The 20,482-nt window shown below is 46.3% G+C and overlaps 3 protein-coding genes across 3 annotated transcripts; 2 read left to right on the forward strand and 1 right to left on the reverse strand.

Annotated features, from left to right (window-relative positions):
* Positions 4,741-7,357, forward strand: LOC8060416 (cytochrome P450 704C1). The gene is made up of 4 exons (XM_002446922.2): positions 4,741-5,667; positions 5,787-6,122; positions 6,638-6,841; positions 6,931-7,357. Exons 1-4 carry the CDS (start codon positions 4,756-4,758, stop codon positions 7,111-7,113), a joined length of 1,635 nt encoding a protein of 544 aa, XP_002446967.2. The 5' UTR covers positions 4,741-4,755; the 3' UTR covers positions 7,114-7,357.
* LOC8060417 (xyloglucan galactosyltransferase XLT2) lies at positions 8,347-11,661 on the reverse strand. The gene is made up of 2 exons (XM_002448322.2): positions 9,757-11,661; positions 8,347-9,589 (listed from the first exon to the last, which is right to left on the reverse strand). The coding sequence occupies exons 1-2, from the start codon at positions 11,234-11,236 to the stop codon at positions 9,363-9,365; spliced, it is 1,707 nt and encodes a 568-aa protein (XP_002448367.1). The 5' UTR covers positions 11,237-11,661; the 3' UTR covers positions 8,347-9,362.
* Positions 17,308-19,452, forward strand: LOC8057612 (xyloglucan galactosyltransferase XLT2). Its single transcript, XM_002446923.2, has one exon. The coding sequence runs from the start codon at positions 17,712-17,714 to the stop codon at positions 19,149-19,151; it is 1,440 nt and encodes a 479-aa protein (XP_002446968.1). The 5' UTR covers positions 17,308-17,711; the 3' UTR covers positions 19,152-19,452.

The following is a 20,482-nucleotide window of genomic DNA, read 5'->3' on the forward strand; positions in this document are numbered from 1 at the left end:
CTTGAAATTAAATGCTTATGAAACTATGAAATGAAACTTTTCATTAAGAGTGAGTGTTTTATCAAGTTTTATTTTATTTCACATGACATGACAGTTTTAAAAACAACGCCATAAAACTCTCCATTGAGACTGGCTAGTAAAGTTGTCAGCATTAATTGTTATATACTCTGTGCAATCCTTCGTGCTCTCACCAAAAAGCACTGAAAAAGGTACCTTCTTTCATACTGCACGTTTATGATCTTATCTTTAAATAATTTCAAGAGATCTGACGTTCACATGGAGCATATGGCAGTATATGGATGATCTGGCAGAGTTTGGTTCCTTTAGTGGCCGGATGCCAACATGTGCCATTGCATAATTAAGGAAAAAATAATGTTTTCCTTTCTCCTCGATCTCCTTTCTCCTTTTCCCCTCTCCTTTTTCCTTGGTGGTGCAATTTTTGCCGAACCCAAATCAAGGCAACGTTTTGGTTTCCTCACTACTACAAGTCTACAAGAAACATTTTCAAATATGTCAATGACTATTTATGAACGTGCTAAGATGTCAACCTCTGTTAGTAATGCTAGAGAAGTCTTGGATGACACGTATGTACCAAGAAACCAAAATGATCAATTCGGTCCAATGAATTGTCAATCCCTACTTGGGAGACTAGAACCTAGGCCCAATCCAAGCACTATGTACCTACGAGTCTAGTCTATTTTACATTCTTGATTTTTTTTCTTCTCAACCTCCAAAAATATCTCTGACCTTCCAAAAATTTTGACATAAATCATGAGATAGATTGGGATATGAAGAATCCTAGAAGAAATATTGAGAACTCATGAAAATATATCTAGAATCTTAAAAAAAATAGATTTAGCTCTAGAAAAATTTGAAAATATCAAACAATCTAGAAAATTTCAAAACTTAAATGTGTTTAAAGACTTTGTATGGCAAAAATATGAGATGTGGCATACATTAATGTTGAATGCATTCATGTTATGCATTTCTCGTGGCTTATGTTATTTTGGAAAAGTTTTCAAAACATATTTAGACATCCGTTAGCGTTTTTGGAATCTTAGAATTTTTGGGATAATTTTTTATTTTTGTAGAGATAAATCTATTTTTTTGGAAGCTACGAAAGATATTTTCATGAGCTAGAGTTTTTTTTGAATTACCATGTCCCTCTACCCCTAGGATTCATTTCATAATTTGTAGAAGCTTAGAGACATATTGTCGTCTAATAGCCTTATCAAGTATTTAACCTTTTTTAAAAAAGAAAAGAAGAACATAAAAAACACTTTGAAAAAATGGTACTTAAGTAAATTGAATAATTGAAAGTTTATAGGTAAGATATTTTGATTTGAAGTTTGAGGATAAAAAGGAGAGCACAATAATAATTCTGCAAGGGAAAACAAACTTTTTCTTGGAACATAGGATATCTAAAACATAGGATTATCATGGAATGAGGTTGACATAGAGAAAACTTTTTCTTGGAACATAGGATATCTAAAACAAACTTTTTCTTGGAACATAGGATATCTAATACAAGAATTAGAACAGACAAATTGACAAAGGAAAAAGTTTTCAAGAGGTTAAATCCACTCCAATAAATTGAGAAAAAAAATCTCCCTTCCCTAAACAATGTGATATAGTGGAATAAGGTTAAAAAACTGCTCCAACAGATCCCCTTCGTCATTCCCTTTTGAGCCCCTTCTCTATATTTTTTCTCAGTTCTTCAAACTCCCCTCAATCCCTCACATAAACGGGAAGTGTTATAGATTTTCTTAATCCCCTTTCTCCTTCATCCTGACACTACCGTCTTGGTCTCCAGGATGGTGAAGGTATCGTTGTGGTGCTCTGGTCACACCACCGCTGCACCGGGCGCATAGGCCAGTTGCAACACCGCCACGCCGAGCTTGTGACCTAGCCTCTCCACCGCCATGCCAAGCGAACGAATGTGCACACTGACGCCTCATTGCCGAAATGGAGGGAGAGGAAAGGGAGAAGCGAAAGAGGAATGAAGAGAGAGGCCACTAACCTTTGGGTTTCACGTGCGTGTACGCTATCTATGTGTTGAAAATTGAGCTTGAGGGGGCTTCTGTTTAAGAGCAAGTATGGCTTCTGTTTAAGAGCCGAGCAAACGTGACGTAGAGGAAAAAGAGAAGAGTTTGACTCTCATGCAAGCAATAAATTGGGCACATAAGCATATGTCATAGTGGGCCCATATATTAAGTGAATATAAAGAAGATTAGGAAAGAGAAGGTGAAACATGAGTAAAAATAACAATAAAAATTTTATTATAGAAAAATAAGAGAATACTATTGTATAACTTAACTTTTGGAGCTTGGCTAGTAGCAAACACTTGACTTTATTACTGGGTTTGCTCTGAGTTGGTTTGCGTATACACTCCTTTAGATCACGAAAAATTTTGGTTTTAGCTACTGTAGTACTTTTGTTTGTATTTGGTAATTATTGTTCAACCATAGACTAACTAGGCTCAAAAGATTCGTCTTAAAAATTACAGGTAAACTGTGTATTTAGTTATTTTTTATTTATATTTAATGCTCCATGCATATACCGCAAGATTCGATGTGATAAAGAATCTCGAAAATTTTTGGTAACTAAACCATGCTATAGTAATTTTACAACTGTTGATGATCGTACAATGTTATGTGATAGAGATCTAAAGCCAAATTTGTTGCTGCCACAGGCCCGCTATTGGTCTATTGACTTTGGTATCCAATAAATGGATCACTCAATAAGCTAGTATATTTTTGGGCACCCAGGTCTTGTTTAGTTCGTGAAATAAAAATTCTTAGATGTCATATTGAATGTATCAGAAAAATGTCGGGGGAGTTTTCATATACTGATAAAAAACAAATTACATAGCTCGTTTGGAAACTGTGAGACGAATTTATTAATCTAATATAATTCATCATTATCACATGTAAGTTACTGTAGCAATTATGGTTAATCATGAGCTAATTAGACTTAGAAGATTTGTATTATGATTTACAACTAAAGTATGCAATTAGTTTTTTTGTTTACAATTAATGCTCCATGCATATGTAAATTTGATAGGATAGATGAAAATTTTTTGAGTTTGGAACTAAACAGGACCCGGTCAGTAGATCGCAACTCTGAATGTATGATAATGATGGATCCTTTCGTGAGATGGACTTTGACTTCAGGAATCCAGATGATGGTTTACATGGAAGTTTACATTTGCACGCCTCCAGTTTTGGCTCTGTCGTGTTGTTTTCTTAAAAAATTCTTGCAGTTGTGCTTCTTCTCTAGTTGGACTTTAATCCGTCAACTGTGGCTGCCTGGCTGTTCGTAAATGCAAGATCTTTGCCTGCAAAGTATTACAGGATCATTCATGTGTGTCCTGCAGAATTTTCAAGAGGACCTCGTGTTTCAGATGACTGGAGCTTACAGGATCATTCATGTGTGTCCTGCAGAATTTTCAAGAGGACCTCGTGTTTCAGAATTCAGAGACGCCTCGTTTGTTTGAACTTAGGGCATATACAACCCCGTAGACGAAAGGTGATCTCCAAGAGACTGAAATCTGACATATAGACAACAAAAAAAAGACAAGCCATACAACTTAGAAATGAGAAATTGTCAATAAGCACTTAAATACTTCACATATTGCCAAGATCATTTGTACAGCGAAAGGTTCCCTTTGCTGACTTTGGTTAAAAATATCTATTTGTACACCAATGCGTTGTTGTTTGATGAAAAATAATTTAAGAGTGAATATCAATATTTGCTCAAATAAACAAACATGCATAAACAAGCTATGGCGGTTGTGGGGCGCAGGGCTCAGCGGCAGCCTACGACGGGAGCGGACACTAGCGCGCCCACACCCTATACAACGGTGCGGCAGGCGGCATCTCGACCTCGGGCCAGGCGGCATCTCGATCTGGTGTTTTTTTTGCCAAATTGACATCTTGCAGACGGGTTCAAGGTACCCGTTGTACTCCCAAATCTATCAACCATTTAATAATACTATTTTAACAATAAATTAATAACAGTACTCCGTCATCCCGCAAATAAATGCACATCTTGTTTTCCAAAAAGTCAAACAAATTTTAGTTTAACTAAAAATAAATTAATATTTATATCTACAAATAAATATATTATAAAAATATACTTATACTCAATCTAATGATATATATTATATATGATAAATATAGTATATTTTTGTATATATAGTTAGATTTAAAAAAGTTTAACTTATCGAAAAACGAGATATATATTTATTTATGAATGGAGGGAGTACATATTGAGAAAAGAAACTGATCGGAACAAGAATCCTAGTGACCACATGAATCATCCTGTAAGCTCCACTCTTCTGCCGAGTATTACGGAGATACTTCCTCTATTCTTAAAAACTTCAACTTCTACAATTCATATCAGTTAAATCTTTTTAAATTTAACTAATTTTATAGAAAATAGCATCAATATATATGATATGAAATGGATATTTTATAAAATTATATTCTATAACAAATTTAATAATATTCATTTGATACTATAAATCTTAGTGTTTTTTTTAAAAAAAAATTTGTTAAAAGATTAATAATATTAATTGGATATTTTTAAAAATTTTGTTAAAGTTTTAAAAGTTTGATTTAGGAGAACTTTAAAAGTTGATGCTTTCTTAGACACACGGAGTATTATCATTGAAAAGGATTCACTGTCGTCGCAACCCCTCAGCAAAGAAGTTGATTGTTCATAAAAAATCAAAACAACAACAGTTGATGCGTGATGGTTTGTCTGGGTCAGAGTGTACTGGTGTCCTCTGTAGCCCACCTAATAAAATCCTCTCAATCCATTCCGAAAGGTTCATCCACCTTCCGTCAGAGCTCAAGATCGGCCATGGACTCGCCACCGCTTAGCCCCGCTCTGCTCGCGCTGTCCCTGCTCCTCCTCCTAGCGCTCTACATCGCTCGCCGGCGCCGCGGCGGAGGCAGGAACCGGAACTACCCGCCCGTGGCGGGCACCGTGTTCCACCAGCTGCTCAATTTCGGCCGGCTGATGGAGTACCAGACGGAGCTCGCCCAGAGGTACCGCACCTTCCGCATGCTCACCCCGACCTGCAACTACGTGTACACCGTCGAGCCCGCCAACGTGGAGTACATGCTCAAGACCAACTTCGCCAACTACGGCAAGGGGGTGATGACCCACGACGTGCTGGAGGACCTCCTCGGCGACGGCATCTTCAACGTGGACGGCGCCAAGTGGCGGCACCAGCGGAAGGTCGCCAGCCACGAGTTCTCCACGCGAGTGCTGCGCGACTACAGCAGCGGCGTGTTCCGCGACACGGCCGCGGAGCTCGCGGGCATCGTGGCCATGGCCGCTGGCGCCGGGGAGAGGCTGGATGTCGCCGACCTGCTGTTGCGGTCGACGCTGGACTCCATGTTCAAGGTCGGGTTCGGGGTCAACCTGGGCTCGCTGTCCGGCTGCAGCGACGAGGGCGCGGCGGCGTTCGCCAGGGCGTTCGACGACGCCAGCGAGCAGGTCCTGTACCGCTTCTTCGACGTGTCCTGGAAGCTCAAGAGGCTCCTCAACATCTCGTCGGAGGCGGCCATGAAGGGGTCGATCCGCACCATTGATGGATTCGTGTACGGCGTCATCGACAGGAAGATCGAGCAGATGGGCAGAGACCAACAGGAATTCGTGAGCTCTGCTCTCTGCAGCAGCCTCGCCCATCTGGCTGCACGGCACGGGCGCTCGATCGGCGCTCCGGCCGCTTCTTTTTCTACTGACATGAACGGGGTGGTGTTTATCTCTGGCAGGCCAAGAAAGAGGACATCTTGTCGAGGTTCCTGATGGAGCGGGAGAGCGATCCCGGCTGCTTCGACAACAAGTACCTGCGGGACATCATCCTCAACTTCGTGATCGCCGGCCGCGACACCACGGCGGGGACGCTGTCGTGGTTCCTCTACATGCTCTGCAGGAACCAGCACATCCAGGACAAGGTCGCGCGGGAGGTCCGTGCCGCCACCACGGGCGACCGCGACGTCGGCGTCCAGGAGTTCGTCGCGTTCTTAACCGAGGACGCCATCAGCAGAATGCAGTACCTGCACGCCGTGCTGACGGAGACGCTTCGGCTGTACCCGGCTGTGCCCATCGTAAGTGCACCCCCAACACCGGCGTCTTCTAGCAGATTTTGGCACCGTACGTCGTGTGCTGCTGCTATTATTTATCTGCGTCACGGTCGCTGTATGTGTGTGTGTGTGTGTGTGGGGGGGGGGGGACCTGGTATCAAATCAGAAAAAATCTAAGTCAGTTCATCCAAAAAACCAAAAAAAATTCAAGATTTTTTCGTCACGTCGAATCTTTCGGCACATATACGAAGCATTAAATATAGATAAAAACAAAAACTAATTACACAGTTTGCCTGTAAATCGTGAGACGAATCAAAACCAAAAAATTGTCAAGATTCTTCATCACATCGAATTTTGCGGCACGAAGCATTAAATATAGATGAAAACAAAAACTAATTACACAGTTTGTCTGTAAATCGCGAGACGAATTTTTTAAGTTTGGTTACTCCATGATTTGATAATGTTTATCAAATAAAAATAAAAATGTTACGGTGTCAAAATCCAAAAACTTTTTGGGTCTAAACAAGGCCTAAATGCAGGATGTGAAGTATTGCTTTTCGGATGACACGTTACCGGACGGCTACGCTGTCAAGAAAGGTGACATGGTGAACTACCAGCCGTACCAAATGGGCAGGATGAAGTTCCTGTGGGGCGCGGACGCCGAGGAGTTCAGGCCGGAGAGGTGGCTCGGCGACGACGGCGTGTTCGTCCCCGAGAGCCCCTTCAAGTTCACGGCTTTCCAGGTTGGTTGTGTTGGCACTTGCAGTGTCCTTCCTTCACCAAATGCAGCATGTGACGTGTTTGGCCTCTTATTGTGTTGTGGTGTGAGCAGGCGGGGCCTCGCGTCTGCTTGGGAAAGGAGTTCGCGTACAGGCAGATGAAGATCTTCGCGGCGGTGCTGCTCTACCTCTTCAGATTTGAGATGTGGGAAGCCAATGCTACCGTGGGTTTCCGGCCCATGCTCACGCTCAAAATGGATGGCCCGCTGTATGTTCGTGCAACGCTCCGGCAATGAGGTGGGCGGCGGTGTATGCCCCCATCGTTCTAGCAGCAGCACTTTGAAAGTAGAATTGCGCTATTTCCATCTGATGCCATCTTGGATAACGTCGAGGCTCAGAATGTACTACTGTGTTATTTTCAGAGATGTAGGAACAAGTTGGTCAGAGCAAATATGGTTTGACCGGGTAAATTATTGTACTGCCCTAAGTGCTTACTATACAATCTAAATAAACACTCTGATTCAGTTATTATCTTTTTAATTCTCATTGAAATCTACCAATGCCCTTATTCCTATACACCATTTACTGCTTCCTCCTTCGGCCACGTCGCTTGCTTTCCCTGGCCCTACGATTTGCCATCCGACGGCTGACATGGCAAGACCTCAGACCTTAGGTTTAGGAAGTACGCGCAACCAAAAAGCCAAACTACATCCTCTACAAACCAAGAAATTGTTTCTCATGTTACTCCCTTATTAAGGTGGGAGGAGGCATTGTTGAAGACGACAGAGGTGGGCATGAGGAAGAGAGGTTCATAGTCCATACCGAAGAAGAAAACCAATAGAGTAGAAAAAAATTGGAATAAATGGTCCCCGCCAACCTACTTGGCGAAATACCCGGTGTATGTTTGGTTGGTAGGACAATTAGAGATGGTATGACCTCTTCATAATTCTGACATTGAAATACCCGATGTATGTATGGTTGGCAGGACAATTAGAGATGGTATGACCTCTTCATAATTCTGACATTGTTTGTTTCTAAGTGACTAGGATGGTGCCAACTTGAGAGGAATTCTCCTCAGATATGGGACACTCTTGTCTCTAGAAAATCGAGCGAACGAGGAAGTCCTCTTTGGACGTCTTCGTTCATCTTGTCCACAGGTTGAGGCTGAGCAGTGTGCGATGGTCGGAAAACGCAAGTCATAGGGTGAGGTCGACGACAATAGCACTCCTTTCATGACACAAGAGGTACTTGTGGCCATGTTTCCTCCGCAGCATGAGAGCTTCTAGTGGTTGGTGGTCATGGTCCTCCGCGCGGCGTGAGAGCTTGACGAGCAGTGTCGATAGGAGAGCTTGTGTAGGGGTCTAGGGGATGCATGATGCATGGGAGAGGGGCTGAGGGCAGTGTTCGGAGAGGGTGGTGCTTGGCTCTGTAAGAAAGAACATATATTTTTTTAATATACCTAATAAGAGGATGACATGCGAGTCCTACATGACAAGTGGATCCAATGGACAACACATGCTAGTTAATGGTGTCAAATCATTTTTGTCCATTCAACCAAAAATAAAACTAAAGTACACACATTCCTCTCAACCAAATATAAAAATGATGATAAAAACCTAAATAAACATAAACGAGATCATCCCACCTTATATCGTTGTCAAACCAAACACAAACAACCTTCAAGTTAATCAAACAGTCAAAATTGTCTGGTTTTGACGATCGAGTAGAACAAATAAAGATTTCTCTTTTTTGAGCCTTATGGTAAAAAAATAAAAAAGACGATAATTTGATGGTCTAAAAAATTCCCAATCCTTTTCTAACTCCACACATTCTTGGCTCTAGATGATGTTAGCATCTCCAGGCCAATAGAGGACAGTCGCGATCAGGTCACCGATTTCTTCATCAGCTCTCTTCATGCTGCCGGTGGGAGATCCATTGATGAAATCTCCACCAAGGCTTCAATGACGGAGCCAGCGGTGGGGCTGCCGCGGCTCCAGCCCCCCCCCCCCCCCAACCAAAGCGTATTCTATAATTTTTTGTCATTGATGCATTTTAAAAAAGTTGAAGTTGAAAGGTAAACAGCGGTGGGGCTGTCACAGATTTTGAATAAAGACGAGTAGTCAAATTTAGTGTTAAAAATTTTAAATGTTTTATAACTTTTTAAATATATTAAGTAGTACAAGTGTCATCAAAATCTGTGCCAAGTCCGGCCGTCGCCCGCCTTCTAGATCTTGTAAAGATTCTACCACTTGGTCAACGGCAATTAACACCAAGGCGTCTAGCGCGGAAGTGTGGCAGCAGGAAACAACAAGTAGGCGGTGGTTCCCCCCCTTCGGCCCTTCCCCGTTCCACTGGAAGAACCAGCTCGCCTGTCGCCGCCCTGGATCTCACTCTCTGCTACGGTTGACCCTGGCTCAGTCACGCACAACGCACCCATGCCAGCTTGTTCAGCTATCCGCGATCCAAGATGCAGATGCAGCAGAGTGAAGAAAATAATGCCTTCAGCATTCTATGTCCACGCTTCAAGTTCTTCACTCTTCAGAGTTCAGGATTTTTGCAAGCTCTTTCCAGTTGAAGCCGATGCTTTGGACACGACGGGTTTTACGTACGACGAAGCAGGAGAGCTCGGCTTTGTTCCTGAGGCGTTCTGATTCACCGCCGCTGCCGATCCATTTTTGCCGTCAGAAGGAGGCGCCGGCGCCGGCGTCGATTTGTTGTCGACACGCCGTGCCAGTGCCACGGAGCGGCCTGGTGGGCGCTTTGCTGAAAAGCCTGAAAGAGACAAATCACAACGCTGCCTTTGAATGGACAAATAACAACTAGTACCCACGATGCATGTCCGGGACAAAATCTTCACATTGATCCAAAATTTGCTCGACTCGGTAAGAAAATTTAGCAAGGACGAGAAGGCAGCAGAAAGAAGAAGCGATGCAACTCACCTTGAGGCGCAGTGCTCGCCCGGCGCCGGCGGAACCGCTCCAGCACGCCGCGCAGCGCCACATCGAGGGCGTCCTCCATGCCGTCGCCGAGCCCGTCGGGCGACGACGCGTACACCAGCCGCGGGATCATCTCCACCACGCGCTCCCGCATCCGCCGCACTCGCCGCTCGCTGAGGCCCTCCAGGATGTCCCGCACGCTCACGTTGCCCACGCGCAGCGCCTGCCGGTCGATGAACACGGACCACTCCCCGTCGTCCTCGGCCTCGCCGCGCGCCGGCCCCGGCGGCAGGTACCACCGGTACTGGTCGTACGCGGTGCGCCGCCAGAACAGCACCGGCACGGCGCCGGCCACCATGCAGTCGAACAGCGAGCGCCGCGTGAAGCTGTCCCCGCGCGGCTGCAGGCAGAAGCTCGAGTCCAGGAACAGCTCCAGCACCGCCGCGCCGTTGTCGGTGCACCGCGTGCCGCGGCAGTCCACGGAACGGCAGTGCTCGCTCCCGGCGTCCTCGCACTCCTCCAGCAGCACCTCCCTGAAGTCGTCCCGGAACCCGGAGCGCGGCGCGCCGGCGAAGCCGAAGAGCTTGCTGCGCCTGAGGGACAGCACGTGCCGCTGCCACGCGCGCACGTCGGCGGCGGTGCGCGGGTGGAAGCCGGTCGGGTACGGGACGGCGACTTCCATGGGGTCCAGCCGGTCGGCCTCGATGCCGAGGCGGGTCACGTTGGCTATCCCGGGGAGGACCACGAAGTTGGTGCCCCACCCGTCGTCGCCGAACCGGCGGAAGTCCCACGTGATGCGCCCCAGCGTGATGAAGTGGTCCCAGCCGCCGGACCTCTGGAAGGACGTCTGGTTGTTGAGCCACCGGAGCAGCCTCAAGCCCGCCCTGTCGCGGTCGGCAGCGGTGGAGTTGTCCCCCCACAGGTGGCTGCCGACGTCGAGGCCGACGTAGAACGGGACGTAGAACGCGGTGGCCAGCGACGGGTCGGTGGTGCGGCACCTGTGCGAGAGGAGGCGGCGGTGGATGATGACCTCGAGCTGGAACTGGTCGGTGTTGTACCAGCTGGGCAGCGACACGTTCCGCGTGACGTTGAAGAAGACGGGCAGCGTGGCGGCCGCCTCGCCGAAGCCGCCGTTGGCTAGGTACGGGCAGAACGAGTACCAGGGCCACAGGCTCTCGCAGTCGTCGACGAGGTCGTGGTTGAACTCCGACGGGAGGTCGTAGACGTAGATGAGCCCGTCATCGCACGCGCCGCCGTTGACCGCGCCGTTGGGCCAGGTAGTGTTCCTGTGGCCCGGCGCCGGGAGGAAGCGGGAGCTGGGGAAGCCGAGGATGTTCCAGAAGAGCACGAGCTGGAGGACGAGGAAGGCGAGGAGCAGCACGGAGCCTCGCAGCAAAGCCGACGCTGGGAACGGAGTGGCGGCATTGAGCGGCGATCCCGGCTGCGAGGGGGGCTTGCCCGGAGATGCCGGTGACTCGGGCATCGGGGGACTCGTGAAGGAGCGTGAAGTGCAGAGTGGTGCTAGAAATGGAGTGCACAGTGCTTTTGGGTATTTATTATTTAAGCACTTGGGTTCTTTTGAGGGGAAGGCAGAAAAATGCAAGGGTGCCAGGTGGAGGCTGGCTATGAGCCCATGAGGCTATCACCGTGGATCCGGAGCAACGTGTGCTCCGAGTGATGCCCAATTGGCAATTGCCCATGAGAAGAGATAAGGGATCGGAACATCGCAATTTGCAGGCTTGCAGCAAGCCAGCAAGTAAACGAACGAAACGATACCAGTTTCCAGCGATGAAAGGAACCGAAGCTGCTGAGTGCTGAAGGCTGGCACGATCGAGGTAGTACAATTGTACAGACAAGGTTTTACCGTTCGGAGTAGTAATATTGCAAACTTGCTACTACTGTGACGGGTTAATCCTATCTCGAAGAACTACAAGCACTTAGTACCTCGGAGTGATCATGTGCTACTACGATTTCTTTTTTACCCCCGAAGCTTGAAGGTTCAAGGTATGGTAATGCCGATTGTCAGGAAAACCAAACTTTCTCTGTTCTTGTGAGAACTGAATTATCTGTTGCAGATGTTGCATCTAAGGTTGAAAACAGAACAGAAATATCTCGAATCGAACCGCATCGTTTTCTAGATTTGACCCGATCGATTCCGTATTTTTCGGACAAATTCGGATTCGGTTCGAAATTTGGAGTACTAAATTCGAACTCGGAGCGAAGTCGGTTTAAGGTTTGTTCAACCGGTTTCCATATTTCCATATTATATTCGGAATTTGACCGTTTTCAAATTCGGTCAAAACCGAATTTGCAAATCCCAGCAGTCCAGTCTTGAGTTCTTGAGTTCTTGACTCTAACTCTAAGCTCAACCCACGAAAGCCCACCGGCCAACCCTAAACCCTTCATGACGCCTCACCCTCAGACCCTCTCTCGGTTTCTTTCCTGGCGACGCCCAAGTCGTGCGGTTTCTCTCCCTGGCGGCGCCCAAGTCGCGAGTCGCGACTCTGCTCTGCGTGCCAGGCCGCCGCTCGCCCAAATCGCGTCGCCGCTCCTGCGGACTGCGGTCCTGCCTTGACGGCCGCTCGCCCCCGCCGTGCGTGACAAGCCGCGCAAAGCCAGGACCACGACATCGTCCCCGCGTCATCCAGTGGACCACGGCAACCCCGCGTCGTCCGGTCTCCAGCATGGTTCTGGACTTCTGGTAGTATGGTACTGTACTGTGGATCGGTATTCCGTATTAATTCCGTATACCGACCATGTTCGACACAATTTCGCTCGAATTGGTTTGTGTTCGAGATTCCGTATGTTCGAATTCGTGTTTGTGTTCGGCTTTACCGTTTTCGTTTTCGTTTTTGTATTTAAATGTAAAAATAGAAAATAATTGATCAGTTTTTCGATCGAGTTCGACCGTTTTCATCCTTAGTTGCATCCATGTTGATTGAAGGAGGGTGTTTCATCAATTAATAGGGTGTTTTTAGTCTGCCGTGTTTTCTCTCGGTTCCTTGCTACGGCAGGTGATGGTTTTGTATTGTTCAAACCTTTTTTCTTCTAATATAATGATATACAATCCTTGCATATTCGGAAAAAAATTGCTGTCCAGTTTTGTGACTTTTTTTGCACCAACGACTATGGTATGGCTGCGTTAAAAAAAAACAACTACTGTATTTGGCACTGAACCAACTCTAGTACTTTTTCTACAATACACATCATAGGGAGTGGTTGGAGGATGAACTAAAATTAAGGAGTTTGCGGCGTTGATACTTGGATTAAGTTGAGGCTATTGCGACTAGACCAATAATAGTAAAAAATCTACATACCATCGTAGCAAACCACGAAAAAGTACTAGTGACGTTGATGATTTTTTTTGGTCAAGTTAGAAGTACAAAACTTGCAGGTTGCAATACATAAGTCATTTTTTCGTTGTCTTTCCATCCCTATCCATCTTTGCTAAGAATGCAAGTGGATATGTGTCTTGAGGTCAGCTATCCTAGTTCATTTCTTCACCTAATTTCATTACACATTACGTGGCATTGCCATTTTAGTATATTTTAACGGTAATTCTAACACGCACTCGAGTGTTTCGCTCCCTCTCAACACTCGATTCATTTTCTTACGCAAATCTGACGTCTCAATGTTTATCTTCTCTAACTCCACCATGCTTAAAAGGGGCAGGCCGGGGAGGTAGGCTGGGCAGGCAGTTAGGGGCTCTAGCAGCGGTGGAGGCGGCGGGGCAAGGTTAGAGTTAGGGCGCCATGGCCAAAGCTCATCGTGGAAGTCGAAGATCCGAGAGGTGGAGGAGGAGGAGGAGGCTGCCGTGGCCATGCTATGTTTCGCCCGAGCTCTGCGACTACGGCCGGTGAAACCCTAGTGTGGCCGCAACAGGGCAATGGGCGGTGGCCGGAGCAAAGGCAGAGGGGAGGACGAGAAAGAAGATGAACAGTGCCAAAAAAAATCGATGGTTCCCCCTCAAAACACTGGAGTCTCAAGTGGACACACCCTAATTTAATATGTTTTGATAAATCGATCCATGACCCTGAGAAATATTGGACTTGCATCCTCTTTGCGCCTGGCACGCTTCCTGCGTGCACAGCTCCACGCCTCCACCACCCCTGGAGTCTCCTGCTGTCTGCGGACTGAGGACCTGCCCACGCGTCTCCGTGAACGGCGAACGGCCCAAGAGTTCGATCATGATCATGGGCCACGGTCGCATCATGGATTCCTAGCCAACAGAATCCTGGAGTGTTTCACGATTGAAATGGCCTAGTGCGTATAGCCTTAGCTAATGGGCTCAAGTGGGGCCACGTACAAACAAAAGAGCCAGAGGCCCAAATAACGGTTAGTCAGTCAACTCAGTATCTTTCTCCTACGGACTACCTTGCTCAGAGATCAATGTTGTCTCCTGTCTCCCTTTGCGTGTATATAGACGTGTACTTATTTGTGTGTGTGATGTAAGTGTAGAGTATGTGGATTATGTACGTCTAAGTTTATTCGATAAAAAAAGTTAAGTCTAATTTTCTAGTCCCACATCAGTGAAAACCGAGCAAAAAAAAAGTTGAACCTAAACTTCATAAAAAAAAATGAACTTGAACGAAAATGGTGTGGAAAAAAACTAATTTAGCTATCTAATTTATGGTACTCCCTCCGTTTCCAAATTATAAGCTTTTTGGACTTTTTCGGTACATAAAACTTGCTATATATCTACACATATGTTATATCTAGATGCATAACAAAATAGATATAACCAAAAAAGTCAAAACGACTTATAATTTGGGAAACTATTACTTAGGACAAATTTGATACATAGAAATAATTGTTACTCCCTCCAAAATTATAAGATGCTTTGATTTTTCTAGATCCATTAAGTTTACTATGTACCTAGACGTAAGTGTATATCTAGATACGTAGCAAAACCTATGTATGTAGAAATACCAAAATACTCTCTCTATATAGGATTTAGATATCATTTAGGACAGCGACGCGGTCTCCAAAATACAATTTTGACCTCTTATTTTTAAAAAAATATTTAGGAAAAATATATGTATATTTTTTTATGAAAGTATTTTTCAAGACAAATCTATTTATATAATTTTCATATTTGCAAACTCGATAATTTGAAAGTTATTAATTATTTATATTCCCAATGTTTGACCCAAACCTTGTCTAAAACGACATCTAAATCCTATACGGAGGGAGTACCTTATAATTTGAAATGGAGGAAGTAGTCACCGATAATCGTAATTGATCTAAATAACATGGAGTAACAATCAGGCTAATTGTTAGACACACACCTGCTGCAATTATCCTATTTAGATGGCTGAACCAAACTATTGATCTAAAAGTACCTAATAGATGCAAAATGTTGAGGACACTAGGATGTTGAGTTGTTGACTAAGGCCACCAAAATATTGAGGACATTAGGATGTATGCTTTGAATGTGGAAGAATTGCCCTACAATATTGAATGAATCTTACCCATGTTATGTTGATAGCCTAACATCATCATTGAAAATGAGCGAGATCGAGATAGGGGACTTTGAGTATGATCAAGATCCTGAGTGGGAGTATCAACGGCATGATCCACTTGTGTTGAGTGAGTTCTCGAAGATACATAAGACTAAAGATTGGGCATGCATGAGAGAGTTTATGAGGATTTGGTCGAGCTTATACGGGCATGTAGTAATGCTACCTTTTGTGATTGGATGTGATATATATGCACTTTGTTGAAGTTCCTCTTGATGATGCCAACATTTTATATTAAAATTGAAATTTTTGTGATGTAATAAATATGTTAAGTCTGTTGGTTTAAAGTTACACATTTGAGATATTTATGGTTAAATTGTGGAGGCAAAACAAACAACATAGAGTGTCAACATATTGCAACTATAGAGAAATAAGAACATAGAGCTTATTTTAGGTAGTACTATTTTAAATAACAGCGAAAGCAGAGCTTATACAATGGAAACTAGATAGCACTATTACAGAAAAGCCACCACTAATAAAAGTAATAAAAAATAAAATCTAAATGATGCATGTCAATAATGCATATGGAGAGATATTTTGTTGCAAAAGCTAATAGAAATGCATTGAAAACCATTCATACCAAAATGGTAAATTTCAAGTTGCATATGTACTAGAGGCAAATTTTCTTCAAGTTTACCTTTTATGCGTAGATGCATCAAAAGAAAATCATTCATGCCAAAATGGAAGTTTGCGTCACGGTTTTAGTGGCAATATACATGTATAGGCATACTATGACATGTTTTGTTTTAGATTTCCTATAAACTTTTAGATTTATATATAGGTTTTATGTTTTCACCAAAGAAATTGTTTACAATAAATATTTCCTGATGTCCTTAAGAGGCCCAGTCATTTGACCAGCTAGGAGTTGAGTTTTTTTTGGCAGTGTTAGATGGTGATTGCCCACGGTAGCTTAGCCCTGAATTCAAAATAATGGAGCATGTCATAAGGAGTATATATGTCGAAGCGTGTCCTTCATCGAACACGAACAAAATAGTGGCTTAGATGGTCTGTTCGTTTATCTGAAAAGTCATGGCTAAAAAGTACTGATCGTTGATTTGTTATAAGAGAAAAATACTACTAAGTGGTTGATAGATTCGGCAGATAAGCTTAAGCGAATAGAACCTAAGTGACTAACCGCGCAACTTGATTCAACCTATTCACTTTTCTAAGACCCTGTTTGTTTCTTAAAAAATGAGAATAAGATTTTCAGCCACTAAATGAGATTCAAAAGACTCCTTGCAATTAGGATTAGATCCAAAGAGATCCTAAGTATTGCTATACACAAGAGAAAGTACCCACCAGATCATGGAAGTTTGCCTAGGCTACGGATTACTTGAGGATCCGATATGTGCATACACGATAATTCAGTTCGAGACACGGAGTAAGCTTGGGCTCAAATGCTCAATCACAAAAGTCCATCTAAAAAATTTTCAAAATTTTTCATCATATATGAAACATTAAATATAAATAAAAAGAATTAATTATATAATTTTTCTGTAATTTACGAAACAAATCTTTTAAGTTTTATTAGTTCATAAATAAATACTCAAAATTTTATATTAACTAAACCCAAAATTTTTCACTATAGGCCATGTTTAGATTGGAGATAAAAAAATTTTGGATGTCACATCGTATATGTCGGAAGGATGTCGAGAGAGATTTTTAGAAACTAATAAAAAAACAAATTACATAGCTCGTCAGGAAACTGCAAGACAAATCTATTAAATATAATTAATCTGTCATTAGCACATGTGGGTTACTGTGGTACTTAAGGCTAATCATGGAGTAACTAGACTTAAAAGATTCGTCTCGCGATTTTTAATCAAACTGTGTAATTAGTTTATTTTTTTAATGTATATTTCATGTTTCATGCATGTGTCCAAAGATTTGATGGGATGGATGAAAAAATTTTGCGGCCTAGGCCTTGTTTAGTTCCGAAAAGTGAAAAGTTTTCGGAACTGTAGTACTTTCGTTTGTTTGTGACAAATATTATCCTAATTAGGATTAAAAGATTCGTCTCGTGATTTACAGCTAAACTATATAATTAGTTTTTATTTTTATTTATATTTAATGTGGCGACGCGACTGCTGCAGTCTATCTGAAAGTCTCTTCGGCGGTTCTGCCGCAGCAGAGCGCGAGGCAGCACACGTTCCTCCTCTACCGTCGAGCATCGCCGAACAAACCGTGACGGAAAGCCGCCGCTGTTCTTTCCCGTTTCTGCACTAGTTTACTGGCAAAAGACAACAGTCCACCCCCCAGCGCCGCTCCACGATCTCCATCTACCAATCCTGCGCCTCCGCCTTACCACGCCGCACATTCTGGTCCCCGTGCCGCCGGTGCGCTCCTGGGCCCTGGCACGCGAATCGCCTCCCACGCCGACGCGCGATCCGGCTCCCTCCAGTTAAAACTCTGGATCGACTCGCCCCCCTCGCCGCGCTCATGGCGCTGGTCCGCCCCGAGCATCCAAATCCGGCCGCCCGCCGCCCGCGGCTCGTCGTGCTCCTCCTGCTCGCCTTCTTCGCCCTTCAGCTCCTCGTCTTCCTCGCTTTCCGAGCCGTGCGACCTCCTCCCGCCACAGCCTCCGCCGCCGCCGCCGCCGCTGTGCCGGTGCTGGCGTCGGCGCCGACCCGCAGAGACGAGAATGATTCGAGCTGCGGCGGCGGGCTCGTGTACGTCTACGACCTCCCCGCGGCCTTCAACGAGGACCTGCTCGGGATGTGCGACGCGCTGGCGCCCATGTACTCGCTGTGCCCCTACCTCGCCAACGACGGGCTCGGGTTCCCTGCGGGCGGGACCAACCTGTCGTCGCTCCTGCCGCAGCAGCTGCTCGGGTCGTGGTACGCGTCCGACCAGTTCGCGCTGGAGCACATCGTGCACCGCCGCCTGCTCTCCCACCGCTGCCGCACGACGGACCCTGCGCGCGCCGCGGCGTTCTTCGTGCCATTCTACGCGGGGCTCGCCGTGGGCCGCCACCTGTGGGCGGCCAACGCCACCGGCGCCGACAGGGACAGGGACTGCGTCGCGCTGCTGTCGTGGCTCCACGCGCAGCCGTGGTACCGGCGATCCCACGGCTGGGACCACTTCATCGCGCTGGGCCGCATCACGTGGGACTTCCGCCGCACGACGGGCGCCGGGTGGGGCAGCGGCTTCCTCACCATGCCCGGGGTGGCCAACGTCACCCGCCTCGTCATCGAGCGCGACCCCTGGGACGGCATGGACGTCGGCATCCCGTACCCGACCGGGTTCCACCCGCTCACCGCCGCCGACGTGTGCGCGTGGCAGCGGTACGTCGCGCGGCGCCCGCGGCCCAGGCTCTTCGCCTTCGCCGGCGCGCCGCGGTCGGCCATCAAGGGCGACTTCCGCGCGCTGCTGCTGGAGGAGTGCCAGGCGGCCGGGGACGCCGCCTGCGGCGCGCTGGACTGCGCCGAGGGCAGGTGCATCAAGAACAACGCGCTCGTCATGGAGCTCTTCATGGGCGCCAGGTTCTGCCTGCAGCCGCGCGGGGACAGCTTCACGCGGCGGTCGCTGTTCGACTGCCTGGTGGCGGGCGCCGTCCCCGTGCTGTTCTGGCGGCGGAGCGCGTACGAGCAGTACGGGTGGTACCTGCCCGTGGACGGGCGCGAGGCGGAGTGGTCCGTGTTCATCGACCGCGACCAGCTCCGCGCGGGGAACCTCACGGTGCGCGGCGTGCTGGCGGCTATCCCGGACTCGCGGGTGCGGCTGATGCGGAAGCGCGTGGTGAAGATGATCCCGGGGCTGGTGTACGCCGCGGCGGACGGGGAGGGCCTCGGCGGCGGCATGAAGGACGCCGTGGACGTCATGGTCGACGGCATGCTGCGGCGTGTCGCCGAGCAGCGTCCGAGATGGCGGACGACGTGATCTGCAGCAGTGCAAATTGATCATTTTTTTTACAGTTTTTTTCCTTCTTCCAAATTCTTTGTGTGAGGAATTTTGCTCGCTCCTGAAAGATTACTGCGTAGTCTCGAGTTGTGCTACTGCGGCTCTAGCTGTAAATTTACACTCATTACAACAGAATCAGAGAATATGAATTCGTGTACGATGAACTGCATGCTCCTGACTCGCTGCAGATTGGGCGCCGTGAATGTTGAAGTTTGTACCAGTTGACGGGCTATATACATTAGATTTTGTAAATCTCTATAATCTTTTTGACCATGGGTTATATTGTTGTGCTCAGAGTGAGTGATTGGCTCCTCGATCTGATCTCGGCATGTCACCATGGAGCCCAACACTCACTGTCTCTGCCGCTCTTTTTATTTCTTGCAGCTGGCAGCCTGGCACTAAAACGGAGCGGGGAATCAATTGGGCAGATCAATAAATAAAAAATAAATTAAAATTGTCCCCTATTCAACGTGGTAGACGGCAGTTTGGAACATTTACCGTGGATTGAAGTCCAGCCAAGTCTTCAACGGTTTACAGACAGTATTCAGACAACAGAATCTGCGTTTACAGCTCCTGTACATGTAGCATGCCGACGACGTGCTATGCAAGACCAGAAGATGCCTTACGTGTTATAGCAATATAGCGAGTATAGTGCCTTTCTGGGTTGTTGATTTTGGTGGCACTATTGCATTGCAGGACAACTTCTATAATGTTTCTTTTTTGAGTGAACAACTTCTATAATGTCGATTGCCACAAGCTTCCCATTCTTTTTGCAATACGTGCTTTCTAATAGACCTCGTTACATCAATGGTTCTAACAGACTGGTAGTATACTCTAAATTCTTTATGGTGTGCTCTAACTGTAGTGTAGCTGAAGCAGATGACGGTTGGCTAGGCTCTGTCTCCACCCATGTCTCTGCTAACGAAGGAATGAAGCGAGGAGGTTGAGAGCCTGTTCGCTAGACAGTTAAACCTTGAATTTCTGCTAAACACCTGCATTTTTACGCCCGTTTCAGCTTTGTTCTTGGAGAACTGCCCTGTCGTACCAAAAAGTGAGTCGGAGCCTGGCCGAACCGCGCGTAAACATACACCATTGGGCTTATATTACTCGCTAGTAATAAAGTATAGACATCAATATGGGCCGGAAAAAGCTCTGGACCACGCTACTTTCGGGCCTCTTTAAATAGACTGCTGCACGGCCTTACAGAACATCATCAGCTCTAGCCTCTTCTGGGCACTAACCTCCTAATGGGCCATCTAGTAGGCTCTACTTTCTGATCCTTTTCGTGGTCGGAATACTCCTGGTCCTGG

Source organism: Sorghum bicolor, chromosome 6, assembly GCF_000003195.3.
Source record: "Sorghum bicolor cultivar BTx623 chromosome 6, Sorghum_bicolor_NCBIv3, whole genome shotgun sequence".
NCBI classification, from domain to species: domain Eukaryota; kingdom Viridiplantae; phylum Streptophyta; class Magnoliopsida; order Poales; family Poaceae; genus Sorghum; species Sorghum bicolor.